This window comes from Zootermopsis nevadensis, unplaced genomic scaffold (genome assembly GCF_977971745.1).
Source record: "Zootermopsis nevadensis isolate Lab colony 2312 unplaced genomic scaffold, Znev_1.0 Znev_ptg000031l, whole genome shotgun sequence".
NCBI lineage: Eukaryota > Metazoa > Arthropoda > Insecta > Blattodea > Termopsidae > Zootermopsis > Zootermopsis nevadensis.
Genome location: NW_028259163.1, coordinates 7198932 through 7214028, shown reverse-complemented (window position 1 = coordinate 7214028; position 15097 = coordinate 7198932). Strand labels below are relative to the sequence as shown.

The following is a 15097-nucleotide window of genomic DNA, read 5'->3' as shown; positions in this document are numbered from 1 at the left end:
CGATACATGTATCGATTGCGGCCAGGTATTGCGCGACAGCCATTCGTCAACAACGGTTGCAAGTTTTGAAATGTGAGCAAAACGGTTTGGAAAATTTTTCGAAGAAAACTGCGGAAGAAAGAACTGGACAGAAAAAGTAAGTGTACCACAAAAAGGACAATTCACATTTCTTCATGTGGACCATTAAATCCAACCGGCGCACAGTATTTTTGCTGAGTTGGGTAAGTAATATACAGTGAACAGCCTTCGGCTCCAACATATGTAGTTTCTTTCGTGGTTAATGTTCCAACACAACATAAAATACAAGTGATAGAATAATATATAATCCTTGTTCGGATCAGAATTTGAGATAAGACTGCAAAACTACAAAAGTGCGTATTTTAAGCTACTGACATGTCTTCAAATCATTCATACACAGTTCTGCATCATTGCCATATTATAAATGTGTAGCAAGAAATATTACTGCATGTAGAATTTATAGGTATATTTTTGCTCTAAAGCATATCGCCAGGCAAACTTTACATGTATGTTTCCAGTTTGCAGTGGTTTTGCTAGTTATCATATTCACACCAAATGCAGATTTTACGCAGACACCATTCGCTACACCAAATTCTACAAATATAGGATTTCAGAAATTGCGGGCTTTTCTCTCCAAAATTATATCACGGTGTGATATTTCGGATCTCCATATGAAGTGGTCCTAGTGTGTGGAAGAAGACAAGTGGCATTATATTTACACCAATTTTTTTTTAAATCGATCGGTGCTTGAAATGCTTAAAGGACAAAAAATACACACAATGTATGTTGATTTTGTAGCTGGCATTACCATTGTGAAAGGAAAGTAGCTTAAAAAATTGTTTTCAAGATGTATAGCTTGGCACCGCAGGTTGTAATGTGCAAATTTTGTTAGGCAGAAGAGGCTCAAGTTTAGTTACTTTCCATCCTATTTGTCAGCCTCAAAGTTCAGTTTAATAAAGTGTTTCAATGTAATGGTTGACAATACGCCTGCAACTATTACAAGTTACTCCATCAGCAGACAGTCCACTCAAAAGGCAATAACAGGAGGGGAAATGATTAACAATGAGCAATATAAATTGTAGTATTTAACAAATGCTATTACACTGATGAAATGGATGGTGAATGTAGCACACTTGGGAGACTTAGTTGGATTTGATTAATATTAAAATAGACAGTGTGTGAGGATGAGGATTGGATTGATCTTGCACAGGAGGTTAGGATACAGTGGCTGGATATTTTGTACAGAATATCACACAACTTCCATTTCACATTCACATGGAATGCTCAGACGGTAGGGTCCATCAGAAATGTTCCTCAAGAGAGAATATTAAGCACCTAGTTTCCATACCCTTGCAGAACAATGGGGCAGAAGTTGATCTCCCATTACTGTACACTAAACAGACCATCTTCTGCAAAGTCAAAACACTCAACTCATTAAAGTCATGTTTACTGACAATTTAGGGTTCACATGTTGTTGCTGGCACTCCTGCTTCATATTTAGAGAGTCCTAGATTCACATCTGTGCCCAGAGACTGAATACCCTGACATTTGCAAATTGGAAAAGTAAATAAAAATATGTATTTAAAGGATTATATTTCATTTCATTGGTTTTATTATTTGAAATTAAAGCAAATTCTTTGAAGGCCAGTTCATTGTAACATTTACAATGGGCTTTATAAAGTCAACTTCATGTAGACCTGCTATTATTACTTTTGATACAGGTTCAACTATTTTAAGATAGGTCCCAGGGATGGATTTCTACGAAAAAGGCAATGAATGTCAGATTCTGTGGATGCAGGGAATTTATTGTCACCATGAGCAGCTACCAACCATTCAGGTCCCTGCACCAGACATTTAATGATATTATCACTACAAATGGCGCGGCTAAGAGCAGTTCTGGGAATACTTGCTACTGTGCAGTTCAGAATATTTTATCTTACAGACTGCAATCTATCAAGAAATGTAATAAATGTAAAGTTAAAAAAACACAAGAACTGAAACTTTATACTCGATCTCTGACATCAAGGAAAGATGACTGAGAAGGCAGTTGTCATCTGGGATGCTGCTACATGTATTCTAAGTTGAGGGTGTCTAACGATAGTGTGTTAAAGAGAACATTTTAAATTACGGGGGTGGTGGCCTGCAGAATCTGAAAATTAACGAGCTGCATAAAGTACACTCATCAGGTAGTATATGAATGATACACCATGCAAGATGAGATGGGCAGGACATACAGCACACACAGGAGAGATTATAAATGCTCTGTAGATGGAAGAACACTCATGAGACGTAGCACAGACGAGAGGGAAACATTAAAACACATCTTGTATGTGATGTGTGGGTATAGACTGGACTGATTTCAGATTAACTGTTACTTTTGTAATGTGTATGAGGAGTTTCGTAGCTTTGTCAATTTGACAACCAGACAGTGACTAATTTGCCTGTCATATCCTCTCTTTCCAGTTTTGTAAAAGCACTGAATTGGACCAAGACATGGGGTGCCCCGTCAACTATGGGGATGACTACAAGAAAAACTGTGGCAAATACTGGGACAGAGACTTTCACAACTGGAACAACAAACCTGTCTCTGACTGGGACAGGGACAAACTTTATGCCTGGTACGACAAAAATGTGGAAGACTGGGACTGTACCACAGAAAACTGGGACGACGACAGTCTCAAGAACTGGGACGAGGACTTCACGGAGGACAGACCCTCAGGTATGTGACCAAACATCTTATCACTTTGTGTTGCTTGCTGTTAACAAGGGGAATATTTGGCTCATAAAAGACAGGCAGTAAAATGTTTGATACTGGACAGTTTTGCTCCTGATGCCACGAGAACATATGAAAATGGTACATATCTGAGCTAATAGATTTTATCATCTATTTATATCTTAATTTGTGGTTTATATAAAGGATATGTCAGATGCTCATACAATGTAGCGTAGATGACAATATTTATATTCCTGCTTTTAAGTTCATAAACATGCTATTTCTTGCATGGAAATTTTAGAATGCCATCAACAAAGTGTGGAAGAATGGAGTCATGTTTTCATATTTCTTATCTTTAATTTCCAATGCATTAATCTGTTACGAGAATAATGGTTAATTGCAAATGTCTGTAAACAAACTGCTAAGGAAAATATTGTTGAATGAAGATTTCAGTTGGCAATTATTACATGTATAGCACCAAATTTCGCTGGTTATGTGCATCTCATGTTACTTTTAGGATAATAAAAGGAAGGAAGGTGGCATTTCAATAATATTGATGCACAAGGTATGCATGTACTGTGTTTGAAAGAATATTTATTATAACTGGCCACTTCATTGACGTGGGGGAGGTGGCATGGAAACATTACGATGGATTTTAGGTAAATATGTTTTGAGCCTCTGAGATGACTGGAAATGGCTGACCACAGCTTCCCATATGCAGGTGTTGTTATTACTCTTGATTAATCTTCCAACTGAAGGCTGCTACTTATAGTGGCAACGATATCAAATATTTTCCAAGTGGGCACAATGCTTTTTATTTAAGAATGATCATAATCTCCTGCAGTGGAGAACATGACCACATTATGCTACTGAAAATGTTATTATTTGATGGTACCACACCAACGACCATGAAGTTGTAAACCCAACGTCCCTGAATTAGAAAATTAATATACACACTAAATATTATTGACCAGACTGCACTATAAACAGCATTACATACATAGGAAGACAATATTAAAATCATCTCCTAACTGATTCGAACACTCAGCAAGTACATGAATTATTGCTCCTGTCAGTATGAGACCTGAGTTCTGAACAATTACCTCACAATTACGCTTTACATTCTGACAGCAGACCATGCTTGGCAATTAAGTTATAACTGAACCTATAATTAAGCCGTGCAAATACTAATTGCTGCACCGTATTTCATAAGTTCTTCATATGAATCTGTTATTGCACAAAAAATTGTGAGTAAACACAAAACAGTCATGTCTTATGTGTATTTGACATCTTGTCAATGCCTTGTTTCCTGAGACTAATGCCGGTCAATGTATAATCTTTAGAAACCATCAGAAATAATAACTATCATTAGGACTACCCGAGCAGTTCTTAGGAAGTGGAAATGCCAATATGTACGGCACAATATAGACTTTTATTATAAACTTCAATTTAAATTACAGGCTGATTTTAGAGACAACAAAACTTCAGACCACTTATTTAAAGAATTGCCTACTACACAAGTCCTACAGACTGTAATTTAATACATCAGGAAGGTCACCACCATCTGTGGTAACATTCCTCTTCAATTATGATGGACGGTCCATTCAATGGGCAAATTATGTGGCGTACTACGAAAATTATTTTAATCATGCTGTATGGTTAGGATGCCTTAGAACATGCCTGTAATTTTGAAAACTTTGTTACAGAAAAGAATTTTCGGCCTTACGCAACAAAGCTGAGAGACTTTGACCCGCTGAGACTTCTAGGGGAAGGAGGTAAGTATAAATTTCCATTAACACTTGCCTATCTCTGCTGATAAATATAGGCCTGATTTTCTGTAATCCTCTAGATCAAAGGGCAAAATAGTAGAAGTCGTAGCACCAACAGCTGTTACTGTATTCAGACATGTGATTATGATCAGTGGTTAGATATCTAACCACAACATTGACAAACTCTGAACCAAATCTTTATTAATGTTTGAGCAAAATGAAGCTTCAGAAATATTTTCTTGCTTCAAGACGTCATGGTGTGGTTGAGAACAGTTGGAAACAACTCAAAATTCTTTTATGCTTAAATTAAATGAAAATACACATTTTGCCAACAATACCATTCTTTTTCTTATTGCCGACTATTTTCTTGAATGTTATCTGGAAAGAGTGGACTGACAAATGGTAACCATTATTAACCGTTGTGTCTTTATCTTGGTACACATAAAGACCCACAAATTCATAATTTTAGCACAAAATGCACACAATCACACAAATGTTTGATATTACACAAAACGTTTATAAACAATTATGATCTTTATAAAGGGACAGTCTACAAATACCTCAGACCACTATTGAGCAGAAAGCAACAAGAATCATAACTGTGTGCTGTTACAGGTTTTGGAAAGGTTTTCATGACGAGGAAGAACTGTGGCATGGATAATAACAAGACATATGCGATGAAAATCATGGATATTCCCGTAGAAGGCGACCGAGACAAATACCAAACAGAGTGCTACGTCCATCAACTCTGCTCCCAATTTCCATTCTTGGTAGCACTCTGTTACGCCTTCAACACAGAGTCAAAGATCTGTCTCGCACTTGGTGAGTACATGAAAAACAATTCCTGATTCGAGGATGGTTGAGAAGCAAAGTGAACAATTTAACAACAGAAGTGTCAGTGCGTTGTAGTGCCAAGTAATGCTGTAAAATTTACATAGTTGCAGAGGTACAACACCCTGATAACACAAAGAATAAGAACCAGGTTCAAACTTAAATCCCTAACATTCCATGTTTTGAGAATATGCGTACTCTGCTGGAATCAAAACCTTCAAAATTCTGTTCACTAGTGTCAAAACTATTAAAGATGAGGACAAATTTGCTGTACTTAGGCTTATCTTCTGCATAACAGTGCTTTTAGTGCAACATCTTAAAATCGTTATTAAACCTCTATCTTCTGTGAAACGTAATTGCTATTTTAATTTGTACACATCTGTATGTCCCTTATTCCACATCCTGTAGTCAGTCTAAGATGTGAATCCATGGAAAGTTTGCAGATAAATGTACTGTCTATCTGAGCGAAGAACTACCTTGACCTTCATACACAAGTGCCCATCTGCAGTGATGCGCATCCCTCCTAACACGCACAAGAGAAATCAACAGCTGACACTCATTAGTTTTCCAGCGTTTCACCTCATTTTTCTAGTTTTGGCATTTCTTAGTTTTTCTTTTTAATTCAATGATCACTGCCAGCACCTGCAACGGAGGGAGTGTTCTTCGTGTCGTTTAATGTTTTTAGGACCACATTCAGGATGCCTTCAAGTTTGAGATAGTTATTACTTTAGACAGACAGACAGTATGTATGATACAGGAAATCCTCCTGCTGAGCACGGTGGTCTGGTGTACTGAGTGTACATCAGTTTGAATGATTCCAGTCAACACCAGTTGTGTGCTGTGGTGTTAACACACTGTCCTATCACTTATGTTTTGTGTGAGGAATCATGTTTACTCAGAATTTTTCTGGAGAGGAAAACATTGCAGTAACTCCATTGTCAAATTCAACAGATAACGCAGTAGCACTCACTAGTACCCCTAGTATCATGAAGTGTCCTTACAGTAACAATAATGCATTATTATTTTTCCAGACTATTATCCTGGTGGAGACTTGTTCCATTTGCTGCGTTACTGGGGCAAGTTTACAGAGACTGCAGCAAGACTATACCTAGCGGAGATAGTCCTGGCTGTTGAATACCTGCATCAGGTAGGCAGACATCACTTCACTTGTCTGCATTAAACTACTTAAGTGAATGTGGGGCTATAACTTTTTTATTCTATTCAATGTCATTTTTATTTTCTGTGGTAAACAACAATAACAGTATATATGACATCTTAGTTAAAGCGCTATAAGGCAGAAATGCAAAATAGTAGTACTACAACTTTCTGCCACATTAACCTTTATCTTACTAGCGTTCCTTGTCTGGGACATAAGTTGTGTACTCAGCCCTATGAACGTTCCCTGTGCGGAACTCAAAACTTGCAACACTGTAAGTAGACTTGGTTATGTATTTGGTCTCTTTTAGGGGCTGCAAATATTGAATCACTTTCTCTAGGGTTCCGACAAGTTCAACCTGAGCTGTCAACCTGGAAACTATAAACAGCAATTAACTTTGTTTATGTCAAGTGGGTTTGGGCTTCATTTTCAGTCCCCCTATTCAAAGTTTCTCACGTTCTTCCTCATGATGGGTGAAAAGAATGTGTATCCACTGAAGTAGCGGAAACAACTTTTTCTGTGTGGTCATTAGTTCACAACCATGGCTTCTACCATGTCGAATGAGCTTCAAAAGAACTAAGTAAAGTTACTAAGGCCTATTTAGGCAATTAAGATATTAACTGCATTATTAAAAAAACTATGTTTTCTCTGTTCTATTCGAATAAATATGGCTTTTATTTCGTGAATTTATCATGTTTACTTTAGATAATATTAAAGTTTTCCGTGGAGCGTGCACAAAAGTTTAAAAACCTGCAAAAAACCCCAATAGGGCTGCTACCATTTTGCCGTTTAAATCCCCGTCGTGTAAAGGTTAAAAAGCAGCAAATCACACTGTGCAAATAACTCGTTAATTTCTTCCTTTCAGATCGGTGTCATACACCGTGACTTGAAACCAGAAAATATCCTGATTGATGCACGCGGCCACATCGCAGTCTCTGATTATGGGCTGTGTAAAATCTTCAACTGCCACACAAAGGTAAAGTTAAATCCACCTTATCTTTTGTTGGGTTTACTTACAGGGTCGCATAGGCTACATGGACCACACTCTGTCTGGCACTACTCCTCGTTTAAGACTGGATAGTTTACAGGAGGACAAAATCTTTATGTAGCGATTCTTAATGGAAAAAGTGTAAACAAATGTAACAAGGTCTTTCAATTGCAGGGGATGAACTTAGAACTAATACCTATAGCTCTATTAGAGTTTCATAAATTATTGCTGTTATGCAATTCATACACCATTAACATGCTGTTTACTATACCAGATATGAAATATATTAGATAAATAAGCCTGGTTCTTACTTTGCGGAAACTACATCAGTTAACAAGTGGTTTGAAGAAAGGGCAATACTGGATACTAAGGAGGATAGAGCAAGGGGCTAGTCCAACTAACTAAATAACTAGATGGCTTACGTAACCCGAAGGTTCATCACCGAATTAACCAAAGCCCTCCACCAGACACTGTTCTGGGGAAACAAAATCCAGTCTCCTTCAACTCCTATCTCCCAAGATCTTGCCTGAGATTATCCTCCCATCTACGTCTAGGTCTCCTTAGTGGACCTTCCCCTCAGGCTTCCCAATCAATAACCAATGAACACCATTTGCCCCATCAATGCGTGCCACATTCCCCACCCATCTCATTCTTCTTGAATTAATCACCCAGAATTGATTGGGGGAAAACAAATTATTAATCTCACCATTATGCAGTTTTCTCCATGCCCCATCATCTTCTCTCCTAGGACCGAATATCCTCCTCAACACCCTATTGTCAAACATCTGCAATCTATGTTCCTCCCTCAGAGTGAGATACCATGTTTCGCACCCATACAAAACAGGAAAAATTATTGTATAGTATATTTTAAACTTTAGGTTTTTATAAATCAGACCGGAAGACAAAACACTTTGAACTGAAAAGGAGCACGTATTTCCAGTATTTGGTCTCCTTCTAACTTCCTAATGAGTATCATTTTGATTTGTTCCCAAGTATTTGAACTGCCACACTTACAAGGGATCTATTAGCCACACTAAGATAATTCTGTCTGCTGATGAGATACAAACATAATATTAGTTTTTTGTGAATTTACTTCTAGCCCCACCTTTCTACTAGCCTCCAGTAAAACTTCTGTGTTCCTCTTTATTGTATTTATGTCATCACCCAATAAATTAACATCGTCAGCAAATGCAATTAGCTGAAGTGTCCCATCCAATTGCAACCCCTCCTGCCTGTCTTGGACTTTCCTGATGGCATATTCTAGTGCAAAGTTAAAGCGCAATGGGGACAAGGCATCTCCTTGTTTCAGACCATTCTTGGTGGAAAATGACTCAGATAAATATTTAACTATACAAATTTTACTACAGGTTTTATTTAAGCACATTTTTATTTGACTCACTGGCGTCTTTAGAATACCAAATTCAATTTGAATATTGTATAACACTTCTCTCTTAACAGAGTTATAGAAAATTTCGTTCAAACTGGGGTTAGTTTAGATTTTTTAGCATTAATGAAAAAATATGTGTTAGGACCTTGCATACCGTGCAGTATATCCAAATATACAAAACATGTGGTTTCTTACAGTTTACCAAGTATTGTTATGATAGGAAGCTTATGGAGTTAACTTAGAATGGGCTGGACATCTAGGGAGAGAGGAAATTCCGCAAAATATAGGTGGGAGAAACTCCTGCACGTTGCTAACTTGGAAAAGAGGGGAGCAGATGGGAATACAGCATGAAGAGGGATCTTAGAGAAATAGGTTTTATGAGGGCAGCAGATGAAGGAATTGACTGATTTTAATGCCAAGTTTGTGTTTAATGTTCAGAGCTTTGTTCCAGTTACCAAACAGTTAATTTCTAGTTGCTTCCTGTCTGATATCTCTTTTACGGTTATAGAAAATGCTTTTTCTATTAACAGGAGAAACGTGCAGAATCCGTGTGTGGGACAGCCCACTACATGGCCCCAGAAATGCTGCGAGGCAATGGATACAGCTTTGTGAGTATCTCATACCCTGATAGTGCGAGAATAATGAGCTCATTGTTTTATGTCACTGAACCAGCAGTAAGTTTAATGTAAACTATTAAGGCAATGCACTACAATATTCTGAGGATTTGGAGCCACGGATGGAATCTTCATGGAGCTTGCAATGACACATGCATAATCAAAGTAATCAGTATTCAGCACGAGACATAGAAGCATTCTACCAAATTTGGCGAACTCACAACAATAAAGTGTAAAATAATCTTATGCACTTCCACAACCAAACTCTATAAAAATGCTCCTGTTAGCTTAACCAAGTCTGTCCACAGGCGATCTTTTGGGAATTGCTTAACAGATAATGAGAATTTAAACAATGCTTAACCAAATGATTTCCATGTTTGTCATTGCACATTCATAGGAAAATGTAAGAAAAGTCAGCAGTCTCCATGTCGATAGGAATCAAACCTCTTCCTATATTAAACAGATAAATGAAGAAAGAGTACAAGTCATACACAAGAAAGTTCAATATAAAACTGGAGGCAAGAAATGAACAATGCAGATCCTTCCACAATTTTTTCCTTGATTCTGAAGACCCTAATGAAAATGTTTGACCGTGTGATGAAGTGAAAATGAGTGCAATTTGAACTGTTGCAGGAAGTCGACTGGTGGAGCGTGGGAGTCGTCACATATGAGATGTTGGCAGGCCACAGGCCCTTTGAATTTGATGCCAACAAAAGAGATTTGCAAACACTCTACACGTAAGTATCGGTGACCCAACGAACGTGTTCCCTGTGAACATCAGTCTCGTATCAACAGTTACATGCAGATACCTCTGCGGCCAACACATTACTGTCTATTTCAATGCCAGGAAAGCAGGAGCACATTTTAATCATATGAATAATTAGCCTTAGGCAAGGAAACAAAATGCAAGCACAAACATTACGAAAGCAAATTTGAGCAGGACATCGATAAAATGTAGGGGGTCTGTAAACTAAAGTATTGCAAAAGCTAAGAACTAACATATTTTGACAAGTACAATTTTCCTTGACTCTTGTATGACCTGCATCAGAGTTCTCCATGCAAATTACACATAACTAAGCAGTTTACTGGAAACGTCACAGGCATTAGAAATACTAATTCTCAATGCATGTTTAATAAGAACGTTTAAATGGTAAATACAATGGGCCTGTCTTTCACAGTAAAATCGTATGTGACACCGTAGACATTCCCACATGGTTGTCGCCAGATGTGGCAGACCTTGTCTGGAACCTCCTGGACAAGAAACCACATTGCAGACTTGGCGCACTGGACATCAAGTGGCATCAATTCTTTGACGTGAGTTCTTATCCCATGTCTGACATGGTATAATAAATAATACAGAATATACACATATTTCAGTTCTGAACTATGCTTTGTCCATGTAATGTACTAAGAAAATCAACCAGAGGGAACTTCTGTGCAGTTCATGGCTTCTGACACTATTCTGGACAATTTCGCTGTTTGGAAAGTTCAGCATAATTTACATTCCCAATCAAATAAAAATAACTTATGTGATGGGCCTAACACCGTCAGTACATAAGCAGTAAGACCGCAGTAAAAGGTTTAGAAAGGTGACGCATAATATCTTGCCAGAGCAGAATTTCAAAGGTGTCTCTCAGTACACAACAATTTTCTTTGATCCTTGAAGGCAAGATCGGATGTCCCCAAAGTTCCTTGTAACTGCAGTCCAAAGTTTATATCCAAGCAGAAGATTGCAATTCAATTCCTTGTACTTCCTCCGTGATTGAAGGGTCTTTTATGTCGAAGCATTCTCCCTTCTACCTCCCCATACTTTAACTCTGCAATCAACAGTCTGGTCCATGTCACTGACGTTTGTGCTTCATCCTACAGGGACTCAAGTGGAGTGACGTGATGGCAAAGAAATACCAGATGCCGCGCCCCCCACCACGACGACCAGTCGGCTCTATTGCATCCAGTCAGATAAGAGACAGTATCTTCAACCGGAGTGAAGACAATTACGAGGTAAGTAAGAGTACTGTGTGTGACATTTTATTATGTGCTGCATAGCAACGGTGTTTATACTTGGTGATTCTGGCTGTCCCAAGTCCTATGCTAATACACGAGTGGTGCATGACATGAGATGGCTTATGGGCATAAAAATTAATTAGTGTTAAAAGAATGGTGGTTATTAGACTAAAATGCAATAAAGAGAGTCTACAATTAAGATACAGCTTTATAAACAGGTTTCAACATAACCTAACGTTTGTACCTTATGAACACTATAATAAACAAGTTCCACTACAACTGAATTTACTTATATATATCTCTGTAATTCATTTTGCAGGTATGCACATATGTTGCGCCCGTACTTATACCACATTAGTCACATGACGGAGACATCGAATAGCGGCACCCAAGACCAAGAAATGGACGTTCTTCAACTCGCGTCTATCATCGAAGAAGTCATCACAATACCATTTGAGAATAGTGAAGTACTTAAATAGTTAAATTGTTTTCACTTAAATACTTAAATTGTTGTTAGAACATAAGTTAAATAATGTATTAGTTAAATTGCTTTTCGTTCACATATTATATATATAAGAATAAAAATTATAAAATATGTTCATAAACTTTCGCTGCATGCAATTGCATACTTGTTAGCCGTAATTCCAGTTCTGATCTGATCCTAATGTTTATTTCCTTTGCAGACTCCAGAAATGGACGACGTGATGTTTGCATCGGCCATTTAAGACATCGTGAATCAGCTAAATTAGTATAATTAGGGCATTTTTAGTTGAAAAGTTAAATAGTTAAATTGTTGTAATGAAAACGTTAAATTGTTTAGTCAAAAACTGTTTAATTAAATTGTTTTTGATTTAACTGTTTATATTTTAGATAAATAGTTCAATTGTTTGTGAAAAAGTTAAATTGTTTTTAGTTCACATATTATATATTTAAGAATAAAAATTATAAAATATGTTCATAAACTTGCGCTGCATGTGTTTCCATACTTGTTACTCATAATTCCAGTTCCTGTTCTGATCCAATGTTTATTTCTTTTCCAGATCCCAGGGATGGACAACATTGAATTTCTGTCCTTCAGTGAAGAATCACGAATCTGCCCATTTAGTTACGTAGTTTGAAATTAAAAGGTTAGATAGGTTTAGTTAAATTAGCTAAATACTTAAATTCCTTTAGTTAAGTACTTACGTTGTTTTATTTAAATAGTTACAGTGTCTTTAGTTAAATTGTTTTTAGTTCACATATTATATATTTAAGAATAAAAATTATAAAATATGTTCATAAACTTTAGCTGCATGCAATTGCATACTTGTTAGCCGTAATTCTAGTTCTGATCTGATTCAAATGTTTATTTCCTTTGCAGACTCCAGAAATGGATGACGTGATGTTTGCATCGGCCATTTAAGACATCGTGAATCAGCTAAATTAGTATAGTAGTAGTATAGTTGAAAAGTTAAATAGTTTCAGTTAAATAGTTAAATTGTTGTAATGAAAACAGTAAATTGTTTAGTCAAAAACTGTTTAATTAAATTGTTTTTGATTTAACTTTATATTTTAGATAAATAGTTCAATTGTTTGTGAAAAAGTTAAATTATATTAGTTAAATAGTGTTTTAATTAAATTGTTTTAGTTTAATTGTTTATATTTTAGTTAAATATTTTAATTGTTTCAGTGGACAGTTAAATTGTATTAGTTAAATAGTGTTTTAGTTTAATTGTTTATATATTAGTTAAATATTTTAACTGTTTTAGTAAAAAAGTTAAATTGTATTAGTTAAATAGTGTTTTTAATTAAGTTGTTTGTTTATATTGTAGTTCAATATTTTAATTGTTTTAGTAGAAAGTTAAATTGTGTTAGTTATATAGTGTTTTTAATTAAATTGCTTTAGTTTATATATTAGTTAAATGGGGCTGGAAGTAAATTCAGAAAAAACTAAGTACATCTTAGTATCTCGTCATCAGAAGACAGGCGGGCAAAATTATCTTAGGGTGGCTAATAAATCCTTTGAAAGGGTTACAAAGTTCAAATATTTGGGAACAACAATAACAAATCAAAATGATACTTGTGAGGAAGTTAGGAGGAGACTAAATTCCGGAAATGCTTGCTACTTCTCAGTCCAAAATATTTTGTCTTCCCGTCTGATTTCTAAGAACCTGAAAATTAAAGTATACAGAACAATAATCTTGCCTGTTGTTTTGTATGGGTGCGAAACATGGTCTCTCACTCAGAGGGAGGAACACAGATTGCAGGTGTTTGAGAATCGGGTGTTGAGGAGGATATTTGGGCCTAAGAGGGAAGACGATGGGGCGTGAAGAAAACTGCACAATGACGAGCTTAAAAATCTGTACTGCTCCCCCAGTATTGTGAGGGTGATTAAGTCGAGAAGAATGAGATGGGCGGGACATGTAGCGCGCATGGATGGGACAAGAGGTGTGCACCGGGTACTGGTTGGGAAACCTGAAGGGAAGAGACCGCTGGGGAGACCTAGACGTAGATGGGAGGATAATCTCAGGCGGGATCTATGGGAGATAGGAGTTGAAGGAAACTGGATTTTGTTGGCCCAGGACAGGACAGGTGGAGGGCTTTGGTTAATTCGGTGATGAACCTTTGGGTTCGGTAAGCCATCTGGTTGCTTGGGTCCACTATTTGGGAAGCCTGAGGGGAAGAGATCACTGGGGAGACCTAGACGTAGATGGGAGGATAATGTCAGGCGGGATCTAAGGGAGATAGGAGTTGAAGGAGACTGGATTTTGTTGGCCCAGGACAGGGTCCGGTGGAGGGCTTTGGTTAATTCGGTGATGAACCTTCGGGTTCGGTAAGCCATCTAGTTAGTTAGTTAGTTATATTAGTTAAATATTTTAATTGTTTTAGTAAAAAAGTTAAATTGTATTAGTTAAATAGTGTTTTAATTAAATTGTTTTAGTTTGATTGTTTATATATTAGTTAAATAGTTTAATTGTTTTAGTAATAAAATTAAATTTGTATTAGTTACACAGTGTTTTAATTAAATTGTTTTTAGTTTAATTGTTTATATTTTAGATAAATAGTTCAATTGTTAGTGAAAAAGTTAAATTGTATTAGTTAAACAGTGTTTTTAATTAAATTGCTTTTAATTGAATTGTTTTAGTTTAATTGTTCATATTTTAGTTAAATATTTTAATTGTTTCAGTAAAAAAGTTTAATTGTTTTAGTTTAATTGTTTATATATTCGTTAAATAGTTTAATTGTTTTAGTAATAAAGGTAAATTGTATTAGTTAAACAGTATTTTTAATTAAATTGCTTTTAATTGAATTGTTTTTAGTTTAGTTGTTTATATTCTAGATAAATAGTTCAATTGTTTGTAAAAAATGTTAAATTGTATTAGTTAAACTGTTTTTAATTAAATTGCTTTTAATTGAATTGTTTTTAGTTTAATTGTTCATATTTTAGTTAAATATTTTATAATGTTTTAGTAAAAAAGTTAAATTGTTTTAGTTTAATTGTTTTAGTAATAAAGTTAAATTGTATTAGTTAAACAGTGCTTTTAATTAAATTGTTTTTAGTTTAATTGTTTATATTCTAGATAAATAGTTCAATTGTTTGTAAAAAGGTTAAATTCTTAATACAGATTTGCAAAGTG

The 15097-nt window shown here is 36.0% G+C and overlaps 1 protein-coding gene and 1 long non-coding RNA gene across 6 annotated transcripts in view; one reads left to right on the top strand and one right to left on the bottom strand.

Annotated features, from left to right (window-relative positions):
• LOC147872063 (uncharacterized) overlaps nt 1-15097 on the bottom strand; it is a 146000-nt gene that overhangs the window by 21290 nt on the left and 109613 nt on the right. The gene's annotated exons all lie outside the window — the stretch shown is intronic.
• LOC147872070 (ribosomal protein S6 kinase alpha-5-like) lies at nt 4-14468 on the top strand. Of its 5 annotated transcripts, none has more exons than XM_087359285.1 (13): nt 30-221; nt 2482-2737; nt 4438-4506; nt 5116-5322; nt 6363-6478; nt 7353-7463; nt 9393-9470; nt 10110-10213; nt 10655-10790; nt 11346-11477; nt 11800-11942; nt 12164-12607; nt 12841-14468. In XM_087359285.1, exons 1-11 carry the CDS (start codon nt 174-176, stop codon nt 11836-11838), a joined length of 1296 nt encoding a protein of 431 aa, XP_087215411.1. In that variant the 5' UTR covers nt 30-173; the 3' UTR covers nt 11839-11942; nt 12164-12607; nt 12841-14468. The 5 variants fall into 5 exon arrangements, with proteins under 5 accessions (XP_087215413.1, XP_087215411.1, XP_087215410.1 ...); XM_087359284.1 differs by having other exon boundaries at nt 11800-11947; XM_087359286.1 differs by having other exon boundaries at nt 11800-11958.